At 36.0% G+C, this 22,941-nt stretch overlaps 1 protein-coding gene across 1 annotated transcript in view; it reads left to right on the top strand.

The window, feature by feature from the left end:
* LOC105490156 (mitochondrial ribosomal protein S9) overlaps positions 1-22,941 on the top strand; it is a 56,153-nt gene that overhangs the window by 7,128 nt on the left and 26,084 nt on the right. The window contains exons 2-4 of the mRNA XM_011755523.3: positions 3,071-3,250; positions 20,610-20,672; positions 20,756-20,786. Of these exons, the coding sequence (XP_011753825.1) occupies positions 3,071-3,250; positions 20,610-20,672; positions 20,756-20,786 (274 nt within the window). The remainder of the gene's footprint in view (positions 1-3,070; positions 3,251-20,609; positions 20,673-20,755; positions 20,787-22,941) is intronic.

Here is a 22,941-nt window from a genome sequence, read left to right as displayed (position 1 = left end):
TGGGTTAAAAAAACAAAACCTAAAATTGTCTAAAACTTAAATGAAAAAGATGGGCAGTGATATTCCAGGGAAATGTAAATAGGAGGTAGAAAGGGTTACAATATTATGACCCAACAGAGTTGAATAAAAAAAAATATTACATAGGAGTAGAAAACTTTGTAATGCTGAACGGTACAATCTACCCTAAGATATAACTCTCTGGAACTAAATAGCACATTGAATAGACCACTGAAACATACAAAAGAAACCAACCATAGGGAAAGAAAATTGACAGAAGATTACAGACATTGTATGAATATAGATTCCTGTCTGTTTGGAATTATTCTCCTGGCTCACTAGTAATGAGAATTTTCTTAGTATGAATGGATATTTAAAATTTTTTTCTCTAGTTCCTTTCTTTCTTTCTTTCTTTCTTTTTTTTTTTTTTTTTTTTTTTTTTTGGGAGACAGAGTCTCCCTCTGTTGCCCAGGCTAGAGTGCAGTGGCGTGATCTTGGCTCACTGCAACCTCTGCCTCCCTGGTTCAAGCAATTCTACTGCCTCAGCTTCCTGGGTAGCTGGGATAACAGGCACCCACCACCATACCCTGCTAATTTTTGTGATTTTTTGTAGAGATGGGGTCTCACAATGTTGGCCAGGCTGGTCTCAAACTCCTGACCTCAAGTGATCCACCCACCTCGGCCTCCCAAAGTGCTAGAATTACAGGCATGAGCCACTGTATCTAGCCATCTCTAATTTCTTTCTTACAGTTTTTCTGTCTTTACAACCACTGCATCACAGTTCTTTGAATATGTGGTATTCCATCTGTTAAACCTACCACCTTTTGGTCTCAGCAGACCATCTTCTATTTCACGGAGAAAATAGTGGGCGTAAGACATAAGTAACCTTGCCTTTCTGCCTACCTTCCCTCACCTACAAACAATTTGTTTCATTACTGGTAGAAGACTGTTTTTTGTCCTAGCACTAATGCTTGCCATTTTTTCTGCTTCTCTTTGAGTGTCAACCTCATGTCTCAGGTATGGATTATTAACAGACCTGTATCTGAAGCTCAGGTCTGTCCATGCTCACACCCACAAGGCCACCTGCCTCCTGGACATCTGTCTTCCTGGGATGTCCATCAACATCTCACACACATTCTCAAATCTGAACGCATCACTTTCCTCCCTGATCTTGCTCCTCGTCTGGAATCCCTTCAGTGAGAGGAGCCATATGCTCCAGGAGGCACACTTCTCCTCCTCAGGGCTGTGGTTGGTGATTGGCAGGGAGTGTGGTTGTAGTGACCTGAAAGAAAGTCTTTGTGGGTTCACCTGTATTAGGATTGTTTTAGCTGTGAACAAAAACATTTTGTCATGTTATGTATAAAAACCAGCAATATAATCATCCTTTTGGCAATGGAACATTTGGGAGAATTATCTCTACTATGTGATTGCTACTTTTCGGCCCCCTAATCACACCTTTGCTATGATTCTTGAGGTAGAAAGATAATTTCTCTTCACTTTGAATATGTGAAGCAACATTCTGCATTGCCTAAAGAAGACGTAGACTCATAAAGAACACATTTTAAAATCCCCTGGAAAACAGTAAAAACGTAAGATGGGAACCACTATGGTGGGGAGTTGGTGCTGGTGGTGCTGGCCTGTGGCAAGGGGAGCAGGGGTGTACAGACAGGCTGTGCCTGTAAAAGAAGGGACCATGCATTAGCCAGTTGTGGTCATGCTTTTACTCATTGACGGCAACACTGTATCTTCACAAAGCATTGTAAGAAATGATAATGATTGGCTAGTAGTATGTTTTAGAAGGATGTGATCTCCTAAGTAAAAATAAACTCAAGTTTCAGGTAATTTTGAATTGCCCTTTTCTTACTCATTAAAGAGTAAGAAGAAACTATATTTTTACTATCTTAATTCGGAAGAGTTTAAAAACATACATTTTTTTCATTAATTGGGTATTGTTACATTTCTCCTGTATTTTTTCTTGTATTTTCTAGTGTAACTTTAGTGACAAATTACTGTAGAGGCATCTGAATTTAGGATTCTCGGAAAGGAAGGGGATGGAGATAGGAGGGATGGTGCCAGTGAATGATGTCTGTCTGAGTGAGATTTATGTTTATGAAAAAGGAAGTGAGTGGATTGCTAAGATTGTGGTTTTAAAGCCTGAATATTGCTTTAAGAGTGTTTAGAATTGTTGGGGCCAGGATGAAGGTTGAGAACTACAGGTTTAAGATCTTAAGAAAAGCCAGGACCAGAAAGATCTGTTCTAGTTATTTCCAGCTACCGGATGCAGCTGAATGGCATTTGAAAACATTTTTCTCGTTCTTTAGCATCTTTGATTGAAGGCAAAATCTTAATGCCTTTGAGGGAAATTCCTAGTACCACAGCATAAAAGGACCAGCAGCAGCAAGTGTGATATAATTACTGATGCCTTTAAAAGATATGCGAGCCCTTATTTCTGCAGTTAGCATGTTGAACCAAATTAATAATAATAAATCTTCCCAATGTTTAGTCAAGCAATTTTTTCTTTTTATCACTTTAATATAAGGACCATGGAATAAAGTCTTAAGCTAAGCCAAAAGATGGTTAAAGATAGGCCGGATTTTTACCCACAAGTAAGGTGAATACCCGCAGTGTAAGGTGCTCTTCCCCAGGCCATGCCATTTGCTCTCATGTTTTCTGCCTGCTGGTTTCTGGTGCATCGGTATTTGCTTTTTTAAGGGAGTGGCCTTTTACTCTTTATCCCATGTGCCAAATATCAAAACTCACTGACATTGACCAATCATTATCAAAAGTGGATGTTTAAAAGAGATCAGGAGGTAGCATACCACTTACAGGTATTTTTGGTTTTAATGTATTGAAATGCTAGTAGCTTAAACTACATTGTAAGCAAGCTTTTGAGCAGGGGACAGATTCTAACAACTTTTTTAGCAGACCTTTTAAACTTTTTTTTTGGACTCTTGTCACTTTACCATAATAAAAGAAGACAATTACTCGCATATATTATTTTATTTAAGGACAGTGCCCTAGAAGATCACAGTCTAATTTATTTCCTTTTCTTTCCATCTGTATTTTCTGTTAGATATTAAGGCTAAGACATACTGCAGTTAGAACAACAAAGAAAAATGTTCCCGCCTCAAAACGTGAAACTTACACAGAGGATTTTATTAAAAAGCAGATTGAAGAGTTCAACATAGGAAAGAGACATTTAGCCAACATGATGGGAGAAGATCCAGAGACTTTCACTCAAGAAGATATTGATGTAAGTACAGTTACTCTGTTGGAAAAGTAATTGCTGTAGAGTTTTAGATATTAAAAGCACTTTTCTTCATGAGCCCCTTAGCTCTGTGTTTTAATCAAGCTGTCAGAATAAAGAAAAATGCTGCTATCCATTGCAAGTTGGGGCCACAGTTTCAAAGACAAATGTGCAGGATTTACATAGTGTGGTGAGTTTTAGGTGTTACCTAGAAATGAGTCTATAAATGCTCATACACTATTGGGAAATGTTTAACCTATTGTGTAGTCTTAGACTCAGCTTTCTTACAAAATGATAAAACAGATGATAATGAAAATAGAGTCAAATTTATATCAAGTCCCATAAGTAAACCTTGGCCCAGTGTTTTTGTCAACTTAAATATATATCTGAATTTTCAAAATGGGGGCATAGTCTAAGTGATTTGAAAATTAGGATCAGAATTCTATTCACTCTTGAATTATTATATTCCTGATAAGAGCAATAATTGTTGATAGTATTTTTGCTGGACATCCTAGAGTAGCTAGCAAAGGAAGTTGAATTTAACAACTTTGAATCTTGTCCTTATTTTAAAAAAGTAACATCTAATATCCCATGATGTTTTATATTTAACCGAAGAACAACATCTTTGTATAGATAATAACATTCTTACATGATTTTAATATTATTTTTAGTCATTTTGTGCACTGTAGTTTAATTTCAATCTTTTTGTATACCTTTCCTATTTATAAATGGTACTGAAGTATCACTTTCAGGCCCCAGAGCAACATTTTTTATTCAACCAGAAGGATTTCTTTCTTTCTTTTTTTTTTTTTTTTTTGGAGACGGAGTCTTGCTCTGTTGCCCAGGCTAGAGTGCAATGGCACAATCTTGGCTCACTGCAACCTTTGCCTCCCGGGTTCAAGCAATTCTCCTGCCTCAGCCTCCTGAGTAGCTGGGCTTACGGGCATGTGCCACCACACCCAGCTAATTTTTGTATTTTTAGTACAGATGGGGTTTCAACATGTTGGTCAGGCTGGTCTTGAACTCCTGACCTCTGGTGATCCACCCACGTCAGCCTCCCAAAGTGTTGGGATTACAGGCGTTAGCCACTGGGCCTGGTCCAGAAGGATTTCTTATTGCTCTTCTAGGTTAGGTGATTTGTAGTTAGGGATTTTGTAGCTGCTGCCCTCTTTTTGAATTTTATGGTAATCTGGACAGTATTGGGGGATATTATCTATGAAGAGATGCTATTCTTCAGTTATGTATAAAATATCATGAGATGTTAGAATATTACTTTTTAAAAATTAGAACAAGGTTCAAAGTTCTTAAATTTAAATTTGATATTACTTTTTAAAAATTAGAACAAAGTTCAAAGTTCTTAAATTTAAGTTCCTTTGCTAGCTATCCTGGGACGTTTAGCAAAAAAAAAAATTATTGACCGTTATTGCTTTTATCAGGAATGTAATAATTGAAGAGTGCAACAGGAATAGAATTCAGGTCCTAATTTTCAAATCACCTAGAACATAGACTCTCTAGACTCTAGGTTTGCCTACCCCGGACTTTCATATAAGTAGAATCATATAGTATTTGGTCTTTAGTAACTGGCTTCTTTCACTTAGCACAATGTTTTCATGTTTATCTGCATTGTGGCATGTGTCAGTACTTCATTCCTTTTTAATACTGAATAGTTTTCGGTTGTATGGATATACCACATTTTACAAATTCAGTCATCAGTTGATGGGCATTTGGGTTTCCACTTTTGGTTATGAATAATGCTACCATGAATGTGCATGCTGTAAAGTTCTTGTGCAGACGTATGTTTTTATTTCTCTTATGTATATACCTTAGAAACCATTGCTAATCCAAGGTCATGAAAATTCACCCCTGTATTTTCTTCTACTAGTTTTGTATTTTTAGCTCTTACATTTAGGTGTTTGATCCATTTTAAGGTTATTTTTGTGTGTGATATGAGGCAGGGGTCTAGCTTTGTTCTTTTCCATGTGGACATTCAGTTGTTCCAGCATCATTTGTTGGAAAGACTATTTTTTCCCATTGAATTATTTTGTCACTCATATTGAATATCAGTGTAACTGTAAGGGTTTAATTCTGGACCTTATTTTATTCCATTGATCTATACATTTATCCTTATGCCAGTACCACTTTGTCTTGATTACTGTAGCTTTATAGTAAGTTTTGAAATTGGGAAGTGTAAGTTCTCTTCTTTCCTTCTTGCTTTTCAAGATTATTTTGGTTGTTCTTTGCTCCTTGAATTTTCATATGAAATTTTAGGATCAGCTTGTCAGTTCCTGCAAGGAGCCACCTAAGATTTGGATAGGGATTGTACTGAATCTCTAGATTGATTTTGAGAGTATTCCCATCTTTATGTTAATTAAGTCTTCTGATCGCTGAACATGGAGTGTCCTTCTATAGATACAGATCCTCTTTAATTTCTCAGTGATGTTTTGTAGTTTTCAGAGTCTAAATTTGGCACTTTTTTGTTAAATTTATTCCTAAGTATTAATGCCTTAGAAACTTCTCTATTGTAAATAGAATTGTTCTCTTTTATAATATTTTTGGGTTTCTTATTGCAACTGAATACAGTTGATTTTTGTTTATTTTTTATTTTGAATCTACATCCTTGCTGAACGTACTAATTCTCATAGTTCTTAGTGAATTCCTTGGGATTTTCTAAATATAGGATATAGCAAGATAGCGCATATATAGAAGGGTGTAGCAGGATATCCCATATATTTATGAATCCCAAAGAATCCACTAAAAACTACGAGAATTAGTAGGATATTTCAACTGCAAATGGAAATAGTTTTACTTCATTTTTCCTAGTCTGGATACCTCTATTTCTTTTTCTTACCTAATTTCCTTGGCTTAGAACCTCTAACAATGTTAAGTAGAAATGGCAAGAGTGGGTGTCCTAATTTTGTTCCTGATCTTGGGGGAAAGCATTCAGTCATTCACCATTAAATATGATGTTGGCTGTGGGTTTTTCATGGATGCTCTATCAGATTCAGTAAGTTTTTTTCCATACCTAGTTTGTTGAACTTTTTTGTTGTGGTGGTTAGTGTTTTTGTCACGAAATGGTATTGGATATTGTCAGATTCTCTTCCATTTTGATGATTTGGTTTTGTCTTTTGTTCTGTTGGTATGATGTATCACACAAATTGATTTTTGTATGTTGAATCAAACTTGTGTTCATGAAATAAATCCCACTACTTCGGTGCATATACTCTTTTTTGTGTGTTTCTGGATTTGGTTTGCTAGCATTTTCTTGAGGATTTTTATGTCTAATTGATATTGGTCTGTAGTTTTCTTAAAGTGTTTGTCTAGTTTTGATATCGGTAATACTGGCCTCATCGAATGAGTTGGGAAGTGTTCTCTCCTCTTCTATTTTTGGAAGTTTGTCAAGAATTTGTATTGATTCCTCTTGAAGTATTTGGTTGAATTCCCCAGTGAAGCTGTCTGGGCCTGGGCTTTTCTTTGTGCGTTGTTGTTGTTGTTGTTGTTGTTGTTGTTGGGTTTTTTTAACTGCTTGCTTTTTAAAATGGTCCTACCTCTCTCCTTGTGGTTTATGTGTCCCTGAGTAACTGTTCTCAGCAGTAGGATTTCATTACCCAACTAAGTTTACCACTAACATGTTTTTGAGCAACTCTTAACTACCTTTTTGGTTTGTCTGTTTGTTTGATTGATAAAGGCAAGGTCTTGCTATTTTGTTCACAGCCTGGTTTGGAACTCTTGGCATCAAGTCATCCTCTGACCTTGGCCTCCCAAAGTGCTGGGAGATTAAAGGCATGAGCCACCATACCCAGCCCCACTTAACTACCTTTTTGGATGTACATTGGGCATATGTAGCTTATTGAAAACAGAATCATTCAACAATTTTGTAATTTTGTCTGAGGGGATAAGTATTTTCACAGTGTAAGTATTAAACATGAATTTTGTTGTTTGGAGTAGTTTGTTCATTGCTTGGATGTTTACCCAGAATATTAGTTTGGGATGTTAATATTATTTTCATGAGGACTTAATTTATATAGAGTAGCCATGGTCTATAATTTAATTCAAGTACATAGTTAAAAGTCTAGGCTCACTATAATTTTCACATAGACAAATTATGCACCATTGTATTCAGATTAAGCTATTAGTTATATATTTTAGAAACTAGTTTTTTCATACTAGTTACCCAATTACTAAATGATCATGAAGACCATTTTTTAATTGCATTTGAGCAAAATATTTAAGATTTAAAACAATTATTTCATATATTAAAATATCTTTTAAAAATTTTATTTGAGTATTTACAAAAGATAAAAGATAAAAACTGGTGATTCCATCTAGAGTACATTTTTAATAGTTAGAGAAATCTAAAAGGATAGCTTAGTGAATACATTATCATTCAATCAGGTAGAAACAAATTTTAAACAATGTATTTAGTTCCGGTTCTCAAAATATAGAATTATTTTCAGAGTCTAAATTTGGCACTTTTTTGTGATAGAGAAGAGATATTTAACATCACTATATAAAGATAAGTGGTGGCAGCTATTCTATACTTTTAAAACTGTGCGTGTGTATATATGATAAAAGCAACTTAATGTCATCTTGTGTGATTGTGTTAACCGAATATTATAAAAATCTACCTTTAGATTTAGCCAATTAAGTAATCAAATCATGAATTAATAGGAAAAAGCATCCAATTGCTTCTTTAAAATATGTAGACTCTTCTAAAATGAAGTTGAATTTCTTGTGAGGAATGTAAATGCAGAACACATAGACAGCTTTATTAGATTGATTTATTTGTCTTTTTATTAAAAATTCACTGTAGTTGAAATGGTCTTGTAGAAAAATACAGGACCTGGGATTAGGAGATTCCTTGCGATGTCACTAACTAGTGTCATTGAGCAAGTCAGCACTCTCTGTCACTTGATTTTCTTATTATTTTCTTATCTCTAAAATAATAATACCAACTTGCCTACCTCAGAATATATCTAAAAGGCATGAGATTAATGCAATGTGTTGTTATTCCTGTTACTATTAACAGTAATAAATACCATCTGCCATAACTGGAATCGTTCCCTAGTTCTCTGCTTTGTCACACAAGTCTTCCATGCCACCTGAGAATGAGTGCTGGGGAGAATCATCTGAAACACTGTTGGGTACATTGATTTATCACTGATTGACTAAAGGGGAGATTGCTTTATCTCCTGTAGGTTGACATTGTCTCACCTAGCTTGGTATCTAAAAAGCCCTTATGGAAGTTAGCGTTAACCATTTTCCTTGACACCAGTGACATAATTCTGCTGTGCTAGACTTTGCTGCAGGTGATTGATCGGCTTCACTGACTCTTGTGGCATTTTATTAAATGTAGTGCACCCCTTTTGGTATTGCATTTTATTAAATTTAGTGGACCCCCTCCACCTTTGTGGCACCTGAGTAGATGTAAAAGCAAAAGAGGACTGTGACAACCGTTACCAAAGAATTAAAATTAAGTACTCATATGGTTTTCTGTTTTCATTTATGTTTTTTAAACTATTGTTTTTATAAGTGGCTCAACAGTGTATATCAACTGAAAGAGACATTATGGCTGATAAGTCAGCATTTCCAGGCTGCAACAATCGGTTATTTCTGAAAACAAAAATAATTTATCTAAAATCAAGAAAATATTCTAAGCTTCCGTTGCAATTGCTGTTACATATTTAGAAGTTATAATGCTTTTAAAATATTTGGCTTTTAACATATTAATTAAGACTAGGTGCAGTAACTTTTCTCTAACTATTTAGTTTGATCAGGAAATTAGATATTCCACAAAAGTGAATTTTCCAGATAAGGGAAACCTATTTTTAAGTGTTATTTGTAATGAAAATTACTACCATATACTGAAAACCCTCTGTGTTATGTGTGAAATGCCATCTGGGAGCCTGATATACATTGCCACATTTTATCTTTGTAAAAACCTTATAGGGCAGGTATCTTTTTTTATCTTTTTTTTTTTTTTTTTTTTTTTTTTTTTTTTTTTTTTTTTTTTTTAGCAATACTAAGACTGTACAAGATCTTTCTGTATCCAAAGACTGTTCTTTCTACACTTTCAGATTAATCTTTTAGGTGACATTTTCTAAAATAAATTTCAGTCTCCCCAACCTTATTTAGTAGGATATAGTGAGTATAATTTAACCTTACAGTGCTTTAGGATTTTCCTTTTTAGTATGGCTGTTAGCCCCTGACTGTGGCTCGTAGAGCACGACTGTCCCTGCGATGAATGGCCTGGCTATGCTGTATTACTGATTCTTGTCATCTCCCTTGCTGTCAAGATGTCTTAGTCTATGTGTCTGCCTCTAGCCACCCTCACCTGTCTTCCAACCTTCTGGCATAACTAAACTTGTTAAGTGTGTGAATGAAAACTAAAAGCCTTTGGACTCTGAATGAGGACCTATGTGCCCTCCTAGTAAGTAAATCCATGAATTTATGTCAGCTCTTGCAATTCTTTATAGGTCGTTTTCATTGATTTCTAGTTTTACAACTTTACTTCAGAGGGTTAAGTTTGAATAGAAATCTGGCCTCACCGAATACAGCATATATAATTTATGTGTGTAAATTACACCTAGCTAATCTAATATGCTAATGCTTCCTTAATAAGGTTTATTAAAGAGTACAATGTGAGTTGGTAAAAAGGAATATGACGGATAAAACTTTTGAATGAAAATAATTCTGCTTGTCACTGGTGGTACTTATTTTAAAGTTTTATCACTTAGAAGATTTATCATTATTAGGGCTACAGGATTCTATGTATTTTGGATTTTTTTTTTTCCAGGATTACTTAGCTTAAATTGGTGCTCAATCTTTTTATTAAATTTACAAGAAAAATATTATTTTTATTGGTGAAAAAGTAAAGTGCTATAACTAAAAAGGAAGTAGTCATTGGCAGGTATAGAATTTCATTTCAAAGTAGTATAATTTTTGCCCAGTTTCTTAAATTATATTGAAACAAAATAAACTACCTATTGTTCTTACTCACTGAACCATGATGGTGCTACTGATAACCTTGGAAGATCTAACAGGAGGAAAAGCAGGTAGCCTCTAACAAAATTAGTAGTGTATATGGTGTTATGCTGAAAGGACTTTAAATGCAGACTAAATATTTAGCAAATAGACCTTAATGCTGTTACCCTCAACTCCTGTTTCATAAATCTTTCACAGGTTACTGCCAAATGTTGATCAGTGTGTACAAATTATTTTTGGCTGTAAGAGTATACATAACTGTTAGGAGGAATCTGTCAGATGGAAACTTGAGCTGAGTGAGTCTTGTTTTTTAGTGTAAAGAAAATTTGGTGTGTATGGAAACTGAAGCACTAAGCCCATGAGTGAGTAACAGAGGCAGCAGAAACAGTTTTCCTTATTGACCCCAAGACTAAAGAACAACCAGGTGAGGAGGGCAGCAAGTGCCCATCTAACTTTATAGACCTTGTAACACCTCCTTGTGCTAGAGTGGCCGTGGGGTAGCAGTGATTGCTAACCTGTTTAGTGAAGTCTCTTAATCCTGTCATGTGCACCATCAAAAATTCTTTTACTCCAAATCATACTGTAAACACCAAAAAGTTGAGGACCAGTGATACTTGCATTTTCCTTTTCCAATGAAGCATGTAGTTGTTATAAAGTTTAGTTTGGAGACCTTTCAGTTATATTAAATATTATGAATACGGACTTGCACTTGCATTTCCTAATGTCTTTATTTGGGAATTAAAAGTTAAGTTCTACATTATTATACAATTTCAGGAAAAATGCCAGCAAATTGATATATAGCACTGCTGAAGTCTACCAATTACTTTTTAATTGGTATTATAGACCTCATTCTGAAACCAGAATGTTTTATTCTCCTAAGTGTGAATATGCTATATGAAGTTTCTCTAATTGATTTGCTGTGCCCATTCCATTTGATGTATCATTTTTCACAATATTTCATAATTTGTGCTCACTTCTAATGAACAGAGTCGTTAGGACAGGCATGTCTAAGTACAACTGACAGCTAACATTAGGTGCCAGATGCAGTTTATAAAGCTATGTAGAACTGTAGAGAACAGTTTAAATAAATTAGCACCTGTACATTAGTCTCACTTGCTGGTAATTTATAAGCGAATCAGTAGAGATGACATTTAGGTAAGTCATTGATCAAGTTAACAGCTGCAAACCCACTGCCCAGCTGGGATGCCTAATTAATAGAGATTGCATTCCTGACCCAGTGCTGCTGGGTTGAGTCTGCAATCCCTTTATACTTTGACTGAAGCCTAAGAATATACTCAAATACTTTGCTTTCATTTTAGGGAACTGTTGAATATTAGTATTCTAGTTAAAACCTAAAAATGGAAGAAATGTGTTTACTAATGAGGATTACCTTACTCCATTTCTTATTTGGATTAAATTTTTAAAATTTACATTCTTACCTTTTCTGTCTTTTCTCTCAGCACTTTTTTGTTTTGGATTCACATTAAGTATAGATGACATGCTGTAGTTCAATGGCCATTATTACCAGCTTTGTTGTAGAAATCCCCTATTCGGAGACCACTTGGTTGTTAATATTCTGTCGTAACAATAGATATGTTTGTTAATTTAGATCAATAACAATACAATACAGACTTTAACCTTGTAACCATTTAATGAAGTTTAAAAAACCTTGCTGAAATACATCTCAGTAACGTTAGTACAGTGCTGAGTTGCACGATTAAAATTAATTGACAGTAAATAAAATGAAATTGATAGTAAACAAAATGAAAATTTACTTCCTCAGTTGCACCAACCACATGACACTGGGCATAGTATCCACGTAGGCTACTGGCTATCATTTTGGACAGCACAGGTTACAGAGTATTTCCATTATCAGAGGAAGTTCTGCTGGACGTGTTAGGATTGCTCCTTCATTTCTTCCCATATAAGAATTTGTAATTTTTGCCTTGTGTTACTTACAGGAAAGAGAATACTTGGAAGTATAAGTAATATTGGTTTACAGTTTCTCTTTTGTCTTTCATTGAAACAGTTAAAAACATCTGAAGAATTGGCTTTGAAAACAGTTCAAAAATACTACAAAAGAGAAAAAAGAAATTTAGAAGTATAGAACATGGTTGCTTTTATCTGAATAAAACAGCAATGGACAAGGTGCCATGGCACATGCTGTAGTCTCAGCTTCTTGGGAGTCTGAGGCAGGAGGATTTCTTGAGCCCAGGAGTCAAGGCTGTAGTGCGCCATGATCACTTCTGTGAATAGCCACTGCTCTTCTGGTCAACATAGTAAGACCCAATCTCTAAAAAACAAACAAAAATTTATTAAAATAGGCACAAATTATAGAAGAACAAAAGGTTTATATGACTTTCATATGTATATATATACGTATTTATGTATTAATATGTATATTGCATGGATGTTGGAACCAGAATTGAGAAACATCAAAACACCCTAGTCTAATAGCAACAGCAGTCAATGCTAATTTGTGTACTTTTTCTTATGAAAAATTTCATTCAGACAGAAAAAGAGAAATTCTACAATGTGTACCCATATGACTGTCACCTGGATTAACTTCTTAACATTTTGCTGTATTTGCTTCAACTTTATGTTTTTTTGGCTGCACTATTTTATTTTAAAGTAAAATACAATTACAAACATCATGATGCTTCCCTCCTAAATATATCTTCAAAAAATTAGGACATTTGCCTGTATAACCACAATATCACTATCACATCTAAGAAAATTAATCTGAATATAGTCTGTAGCAGGAGGTGGAAAATTTTGTCTATGAGTTTGTATTTACATTTCCCTAGTTGTCTATAAAAGAGTTTTTATAGTCGGTTCTCTCAAGCGCCCTGCAATCCATTTGGTTGTTGATTTATTCTTTGAGTATCTGCTATGTTCTAATTCTGGAGTGAGAAATTATTGACTAAGACAAGGTCTTTTGCCTTCAAAAACACACCTGCAGACATGACCAAGGTAAAATCAAAGATTTGGTAACAGTGCATGGGAGAAAAAAGAACTGGTAGAAAGCAAAATAAGTTTTTTGAGGAACAGTTTTGGATGTGCTGTTTGGATACGTAAATGGAAAAATCCCTAAGGAAGTTGACAAATAGTTTAGAACTACAGAAATAGATTTGGTCTCTCTCCCTACATAAATTTGCTTGAAAGGAAGAGAATCAAAGATGGAACTCTGAGGAAACAGCGCTTAAGGGATGAGCAGAGGCGTGTTTAGGAGACATCAAGAGGAAACTTGCAGAGACATCAGAGGGGAATGTGGCTACAAGAAGGAAGGGAGCCAGCAGCCTCCTGCGGATGAGACCTGAAAGGAGGCCACAGGATTTGAAAAAAGGCCTCAGTGACCCCTGACAAAGTAATTGCAGGACCAGAATTATGGTTAGGCCAGATTGAAATCTGGGGAGGAAAGCAGTGGGTACTTAGGGGAGTGGGTGATTGCTTCTCAGGACAGGAATGCGAGTGAGAATTGAGTTGTTTATGGGCCTGGATGCCACCAGGAGCACAGTCTTGTTTAGATGGGTGCTTCACATGATCCTTGAGGTTGTTCACAAATGTGGCATCATTGGTATGGAAGGGAGAAAGGTGGGCCTCACCCCTTCATGAGTGCTGTGAGCAATGTGGAGGCTGAAGGCAGTGACAAGGATGGGGAGGGAATGGAATGGCCAGATGGTGTGGACCTTGAAAGAGGCTCGTTCTCTGTTTGACTGAGGTGGCACCAAGAAGAGTGATGGAGAGCCCAGTGGAATAGGGAGGACTTCCAGATAAGGCTGCATTTGATCTATGATCTTGAAAGATCTTGAAAGACAAACAGCGATATGTTAAGTGGAGAAGAACAACAGCAGTATTCCAGGCAGACAAAACAATTTGCAAAGGCATTTGTTTAGAAAGCAATAAATGACTGGATGACTGGTAAAAAGAGACAGATGCAAAGTATCACTGGAAAGAGTAGATGACCACTCTCCTTTGTGCCCTCTGTGTAACCTGTAAAGATTTCTCTCATAGTCCTGTGTGGATTATTTTATCATGCCGTGTTGTTTTTCTGTGTACTATTACAGCAGCCCCTGTATTTGAGACTATGTGTGCATCTGTCTCCACTGATAGAATGAGGTCAGGAGCCATATCTTAATATGTATCTTTCTAAACTAGCAGATTACCTAGAACTCAGGTGGGATAAATATTTGTTGAGTAAAATTTATTTAGGTAAATAATCTATTTCTTTAAGCACATTTGGCTTTTTCTCCTAATTTTACTACTAAATAGCTGGATGTCCTTGATGTCAGTGAAAAAGCGAATCTGTTACCTGAGAGAAGATTGGTTCCCTGGTATGAACAAAGGAGCGTATGTTATGAAATTAAATTTCAGAAGGTTCAGGTTCTGGCTTTGCCATTTATTTCAGTGTAAGCTACTTAACTGCTACTTCTTGGTCTGTAAAATAGAGCTCATGAATGCATGCTATTTTATGTCATAAAATAATATGGGAAATAATGTGTTTTACATAAACTGAACATTTTTGTATAGTTAATTAATATGTATTGAATGACTACTGTGTTGTATTTTTACAAATACCTTTGTAAATCCTCACAACAACTAGATAAAGTTGATATCCTCGCACATCAGAATCACTGGGAGTGGTAGTATTTGAAAAGTCTTATTATGGTTATAATAAGACACAATGAGGATTATGTTATTACTTACATTTTCATCATGTTTTCGTGTTCACCGCTTCCTTTCTTTTGAACTCTGCAGTGTTTAGTGAAAGTAAAGATTTTCCTGTTTTATAGCACAGAATACTCTGCCCAAAACATATCTGTAAGGCTGTTCAACTCAGTACTAACACTCAAGATTATCTTGTTATGTGTATTTGCTGTTTATCTCAAAAGGATATTCATCTACTTGTGTTTTAACAACTGTGGTAACTGAAAGTTAAGCAGACACAGAAAGCAACACAGTTTCTTTTTCGTAATAGCCAGGTAGTCCTTTGTTTGCTTCAGAATTTGTTTAAAAAAAAAAAAAAAACAGAAAAAGAAAAAGAAAAAATTCTGCATAGAATGCCCATAGGAGATAAATGGAAGTAATAGGTTAGGTTGTGTTAGTACTGTTCCACACATACTAAACAGATGGCAGATCGCGTGCCGGGAATATGCCTTTTCTGTTTTGTGTGTTTTGTTATTTGGTTTAAAACGAACTGGCCTATTTTATTTCCTATTCCCTCTTTTGTTCGTTTTTCTTTCATCTTTTGTTTTTCATTGTTTTCACCGAATGTGCAATATTGCTTTTTATCTGACATATCTTTTGCTCTGTGGACCTCTTCACAGTATTTGGTATAGTACCTAATATAGTGAGGGATTGTAATTTAATAAGTGTGTATTAATTTCCTTTTAGCTGAGAAAAATTTTTAAAGGCAAAACCACATTTTCTGATACTTTCAAAAGACTTCTAGCAAATTCTTTGTTGGCTTATTTCGTCTTTTTAAAAGAGAGATTGCCCATAAACCCTAGACATCCTTTGCAATTGATGCTTTCTTTTCAGTTTCCACCCATTAGCTTCCTCCTGACTTTTCTGTCTTGGTCTTCGTGACAAATCCAGCTGTAGGTTGCAATTCTTCAATTTTCGTTTCCCTCTAGGATTCTATTCATTGGTCACGTAAATTAACAGTAATTTTCATATTTGGAAATGATGCCAATGACAGTTTGAAACTTGATTGAATTGTCTCCTTTGTGGTTACAGTGTGTTCACTCTAAGTTGAAGAATTGTGCTTAGTCTTCCACGCCGTCTAGTGTTCTGATCCAGGCCCTGGCTTCAGTGGTCTCTTTGCTAAGATGCCAGCCAGCCTTGGGCTGCCCTGTACAACTGAGAACGAGGCCTGAGGTCTAGATAGGCCACAAGTGCTATAGGCTAGTGTTGGCTTTACTGAGACAGGTTGCGTTTGGGAAAATCTTATTTATTTTTAGATTTTTAACATTTTTTTCCCACCTTTTTATTTTGAAACTTTTCAAATTTCCAGAAAACTTCAATATGCATTGAATAAAAATAAACACATACCCCCATCACCTAGATTTGCCAGATTTTAACATTTCGCCACATTTTCTTTGTCTCTTTGTATATGTAAAACATTTTTTATTGAAAATTGTACATAAACTGAGCCCCGAAATATATCAATATGTATAGGTACATTCTTCATACCATTCTAAATGTGTACATTCTTCATACCATTATCTCCCACAATATCATTATCACACTGATACAATTATAATAATTCTATATGCCATATATATAATCTTTGTGAACATTTCCTCAGTTTTCCCCAGAATGTCTTTATAGCTGACTAGTTGTTTTGTAGAATCCAGGCCACTTGTCTTGTACAATTGTGTCACATCCTGGCTTTCTGCTTGCTTTCTCATGATCAGATTTAGAATGTATAAAGGATACTACTTAGGTGATATCGTATACTTCTCATTGCATCCACAAAGTCTAAGAGGTACATAGTCAGTTTGTCCTGCTGTGACTGATCCCTCTAGTCACAGGTCTAGTGGTGACCACTAGACCTCTTTATTGTAGAAGTAGCCTTTTCCCTTTGTAACCAATCCATAGGGTAATATTTTGAGTTCATGTGAATTTGCCATTCTTCAGTAACCTTTCAGCCAGTGGCTTTAGCATTTGTTGGTGATCCTTGCCTGAAATTGATGGTTAATTTGGAAGTTGTAAAATGGTGATTTTCTACTTCTGTCATTACTTTTATTTTTATAACATATTGTTCTGTAAAGTAGTTTTCTTTTTCTTCTTGCCCCTCCTCCCAAGTGTGTGTGTGTGTGTATGTGTAGGTATGTGCATGCACATGAACGTGCATGTCACATATTGAGTGTGTTGTGAAGCATTATCATTATTCTTTTATTTTTAGAGACAGGGTCTTGCTCTACCACCCAGGCTGTAGTGTAGTGACGCTGTCATAGCTCACTGCAGACTTGAACCCCTGGGCTCAAGCATTCCTCTCGCTTCAGCTTCCTAAGTAGCTGGGACTACAGTCATGTGCCACCACACTTCTAAAAATTTTTTTTTTAGAGCTGGGATCTCACTATCTCTAAAAAGGGATCAGACTCATTTTGTGCTTTGTCTGCCTTATGCCTAGAATCAGCCATTTCTCCAAGGTACTTGGTTCCTTATACTGGGATATATGTAGAAACCAGTTGATCCTCCCACTGCTCCTAAAGTTCCATTGCTTTATGCTTTTTCAGGGAACAGAACTAGGAAATAATATTTTTTGAATATTACAAGAAACAGTTTTTAAGATAAGAGTTTATATTACTTAACATTATAGGGTTTTCCCTTTTACATTTGGATATCTTCTATAATAAAATATTGGTCTCCATAAAATTAATATATTTATTTATTTATGCTGCAGTATACATAAAATATTTCAGAATTATAATATCCATGTTCTGACTGGCCATAAGCCTGCCAAGTAAAGATGAAGATTTCTTTGCAATTATTTTGTTGTTGTTATTTGTTTCTGGTTATATTTTTAATTTCTTTATAAACATGATTCTTTAATATATAAAACATTTACATGCTTCAGAGCTTAACTATACGAGGGATGCCCACAGGAGTTTGCCCTCATCCCTGTGCCCCTCCCTCTACTCTCACCCAGCCCTTGAGAAATGATTTTTATTGGTTTCTACTTATCTTTTTTTGTGTTTATGTTGCAAAAAGAAGCTTATGCGTATTTTCCCCCTATACTTACATGCCTTTTCTTTTTCTATTTCTTACACCAAAGCAGCGTTCTAGGTACATTTCTTTTGTATCTTGGCTTTTCTCTGTTTTACAGCTCTATAGTACTAGATTGCACAGATGTGCCCTCATTTATTCAACCAACCTCTTATGTATGGGGATTTGGTTGTTTTCAGTATTTTGTTCTCATAAATCAGTGAATAACGCGTGCTTATGTTCTTTTGTATTCATAGGGGTGTATCTTCTGGGTAAATTCATCGAGTCAGATGGCTAGGGAAATATGTATGTCGTTTTGTTAGAAAGCTCCCACCTTCCCCCTGAAGAGGTTACAGCACTTGGTTGGCATTCCCACCAGCAAGGTGGCAGGGTGTTTTTTATAGCCTCACCAACGGTGTGCTGTCAGACTTTTGAACTTTTGCTAGTCCTGTTAGATAAAAAGTGTTCTCTCAGTAGTTTTAATTGCACTTATCTTGTTATGAGCCATATATTTCTTTTAAAAATATAATTTAATTGGTCAATCTTTTTTTTTTTTTTTTTTTTTGAGACCAAGTTTTGCCCTGTAGCCCAGGCTGGAGTGCAATGGGGTGATCTTGGCTCACTGCAACCTCCGCCTTCCAGGTTCAAACGATTCTCGTGCCTCAGCCTCCTAAGTAGCTGGGATTACAGGTGCCCGCCACCATGCCCAGCTAATTTTTGTATTTTTAGTAGAGACGGGGTTTCACCATGTTGGCTAGGCTGGTCTTGAATTCCTGACCTGGTGATACACTCGCCTCGGCCTCCCAAAGTGCTGGGATTACAGACGTGAGCCACCGAGCCTGGCCTGTCAATCTTTTTTTAAAAATTACTTATAAATTTTGAGTCATAGTTATGAAAGACTTTCCCGTTTCTTAGTTATAAAGGAATTCGCCCGTGTCGTATGTATTTGTTTTTATTTTGTATGTGTAGCCCTCTCACTCATTTGGAGTTTACTCTGCTATGTGATGTGAGGTTTGGATTTCAGTTGTATCTTTTTTTCCCAAATGGCAATCAGTCGCAGTATCACTTATTAAGGCTTATGTGCGTAATCCCAATACTGGTAGGCCAAGGCCAGAGGATCATTTGAGCTCAGGAGTTCAAGACCAGCCTGAGCAACATGGTAAGACCCTCGTCTCTAAAAAAAAAAAAAAAAAAAGAAAAAGAAAAAAAAATTTAGCTGGGTGTGGTAGTGCAAGCCTATAGCCCCAGCTACTCCTGAGGCTGGGGTGGGAGGACTGCTTGAGCCTGGGAGGTCAAGGCTGCAGTGAGCATGATTGTGCCACTGCACTCCAGCCTCAGCGACAGAGTGAGGTCCTGTCTCTAATAAAAGAAAAAGTCTACCTTTTTTCCCTGCAGCGAAGGAAGGGGGTGGCTGGAGAGGGACCTAGTTAAAACAAAAAAGTTTGCTAAAGGGGCACACTGATGTTTGATCAAAGTTTTTTATTTGTTTGTTTATTTTGCACTTGAGCCTGCGTGACAAAGCTTGTTGCCCAGGCTGGTTTATAACACCTGGCCTCATCCACCCACGTCAGTCTCCCTCAGCACTGGGATTACCGGCGTGAGCCACCGTGCCTGAGCTAGGTTTTTTGTTTTGTTTGAAGTGTAATTTTGTTCTGAAAAAAGCTGAATGAGAGAATGAAGCTTGACCCAGAGACACAATTAGGCTTCCTAATATGACTGAATTTATACCTCCAAATTATAGACCTCTCCTTTCGGGGGCAAAGTCTGGTCCAACACATTTACTATGTGGGCGGGCAGAGAAGGCCCACTCAGAACAGGCTCTCTAAACGAGCAGAAGTGTATTTAAATGCATTACCGGGTCCCAGGCCGTGGACTCTTCCTCTGGCACTGTTCAACAAGAAGGAAAGTGTACATTTTGTTGTTAATGGTGAGGCAGGGTATTGGAGAAGACACTATACAGGCTTAAGCTATTGTTCTCAGCTGGGAGGCAGTGCTGCTCCCTAGGATGTAGGGGCATTTGGAAAGGTGTGGGGATGAGATTTATCACGAGCACTGGGTATTACTGGTGTCGACTGGAAAAAAGCCAGGAATATTCAATGACCTACAGTATGGGAGAAGGGTGCCTGTGATGGAGCTGTCACACCCACAATGCCAGCAGCATCCCTATTGAAAAACAGACATGGAAGAAGAACTTGTTTGGGAAGAGTGTAGTTTAAAAACTCTGGAAAAAGTTGAAAGACCATCTGAAGACATCAGGGGTGTCATAGTGGGTGAGACTTAGAGCCTGCTCTTTGCAGCCTGCTCTTTGATATGTGCACGACCAGCTGGGAGCTGGAACAATTGCTCTTAAGCACATTTCCACAGAAGCTGGACAGGCGCATCTCTAAGTGATCCTTTAAAAATAAAAGAGAGATTATTTGTGCTTTCATATTCAAGGAATGACACATTTAAAGCTCACACTTGAAAATTGTCAATAACCAGTTTAATAGTTAAAATTTTTTATTTTTGGATGAGTGTGTAGTAATTTTATCATCCCATTGAAACAATTATGCAATAAGATAATGCTTTGAAACTCTAATTCAATGTTCAGCCTTTAGAAAGCACTCTATAACTATTAGTTCCAACCTTTTTTGTATAACAGTTGTTAACTAACCTTTGTGTATATTTTCAGAGAGCTATTGCTTACCTTTTCCCAAGTGGTTTGTTTGAGAAACGAGCCAGGCCAATAATGAAGGTAGTTATTTTAATTACTATTTTAAAAATTTCACTTTTATATGTTACGATAATTATCTAATACATTATTAATTTATTTTACAGCATCCTGAACAGATTTTTCCAAAACAAAGAGGTAAGTTTGTTCGAGAATGAGATCAACAGTTTTTTCTTTACCGTATTTCCGTGTCAGGTTATGTATCAGCAGTTGCTCACATATTGTAGGGTGGCCCCCCTGTGTCACGGTAGTTGTGAAGTAGGTCAAAAAATTTTGTAACTAACAATGAATGAGTGAAGTTTGCAAACCTTATCTTTTAAATTAAATACTAAAATTAGAGGGGGTTAGAGCTTGTGACTATACGAATGTCACTAATTATTTGCATTCCAACATGTCCTTTTGAGGGAGAGTTTGGTACAGAGCTGCTGGCAACTAATTCAACTTCTGTTTATAAGAAAATTTAAAACTTTCCTTGATTTCAGAAGCACATTTTCACTGACTATAGATTTTCTTTTCTGTTCTCTCAATACTTTAATGATGTAATTCCATTGGCTTGTCTTACATGCGTCTAGTGAGCAGTTAGCCATCTTCTAATCGTGTCTCCTGTTTTCTCTGGCTTCTATTAAGATGTTCTCTTTGTCTTTTAAATGTGTAAAAAAAAAATCTTGAAGAAAATACACAACAAGCTTTAAGGTTGCCAAGAAAATGAATAATATATTTACTATACATTAGAAGCCTCTTATCCAGTGAGGACCAGTAGTTCTCTGTTAACTTAAAAAGTATTAAAGCTAGAAATCATTTCTTTAAAAAAACACTCCAAATGTAACTTGAACTTACCCATCAAGCTTTTGCTGTGACCCTAGAGGTTTGGTGGTTGTGAGTGTGTCCGCTCCCCCCCGCAGCTTTTGTGTAACCATTGCCGCTGATGCATCATCGCAGTCTTTCACTTTTGATTTTCTTGCAGTGGAGCAGTGAACTTACACTTCCTAAGAAATCTGAGTGCAGAGTATTTTTGTATTTCTATAAATCCTTCCCATCAACCTCACTGAAGTTGGCATGACTTTTTTTTTTTAGCAACTTGCCTTTCTAGAGCATTCAACCTAGTTTTCCTAGAAGTAGGAACTTTATGTTTGCACTCATATTTCATTTATTTATGTAATACTTAATTCCTGTATTTATAGAAATAAGTACAACTGCAATAAAGTAGGCTTGGGAGTAAACACAACTACCAGTAAGCATGAAACTCAGCAGCAAAAATGTGTGGATCTACTTGAGAACAGCTGGGTGGCCACAGGTGCTCAATGTGCAGGGCGCTTTATCAGTGTGTTTAGAATTAAATAAAAATTGGTAAGATAGCAGATATTTCCATAGAAGACTTATTTATTTTTCAGTGGTATTTCTGCTAAGTCCTATTTTCATTCAAAGCTAGGAATTTATTCTCTCCAGTTCACTCTTGGAAATGATAACTTTTAGTTTGAATCTTGTTATAAATGTTTTGAATCTTTTTGTAAGTATGCTCTATCATTGGTATTTGCTCGATTCTTAGACATGGTTGATTATAAATTATACCATCAATCTAACAATAGCTTTTGGGGAAATAATAAATGAAGACTATATTAAAAGTGCACATCACTTTTGCAGATACAACTCAAGTGTTACAGAAGTAAAACTATGCACAGGGCACAGTAACTTATATTAAACACCTAGTAACTTTTCAGTAAATGTTTGTAATGACAGTGATTTTTTTCTTCTTCTTCTTTACTAACTCTTCTATTTTTTTAACCTCTCAGGCTCCCCACCTATTTCTCTGTCTCTCTCTTCGTTCTTTATATCTCTGCTAGTTGCATCTCTTCTTATACATCTGCCCCCTAAGACTGGTTTGTTCTTTCAAATTGTACCAGCTTCTCAGTATTAGAAGTTTATTGTTATCAGCAGCCAGGTTGTATCAACTGAAACTTCTATATATCCCTGCAAAATGCTCATGTGTTATTTTGAAAATATGTCACTTCTGGTAGGATTATCTTAAGTTGTAGTTTACTATATGTAGCTATATGTAAACAGTACTCCTTGAGAATTAGTAAAATATTTTTTGTTGCTTATGTACCTACCTCCCAATTTTGTTGTATTTCGTAAATAAAGGATAAACTGATTTTTTTGTATGCTAAAAAAGTACCAGTGAATTTTAGATTTGGGTAGATTATGACATTTATAGCGTACTAATACTTTCCTTATTAAAAGATGGAAGCTTCTAGATTGAGTTAACATAAAAGTCTTGCTCTTTATGGTTTAAAGC

The sequence above is a fragment of the Macaca nemestrina genome, chromosome 13 (assembly GCF_043159975.1).
Source record: "Macaca nemestrina isolate mMacNem1 chromosome 13, mMacNem.hap1, whole genome shotgun sequence".
NCBI lineage: Eukaryota > Metazoa > Chordata > Mammalia > Primates > Cercopithecidae > Macaca > Macaca nemestrina.
Note: the sequence above shows the minus strand (reverse complement) of the source record. Positions and strands in the feature narration are given on the sequence as shown.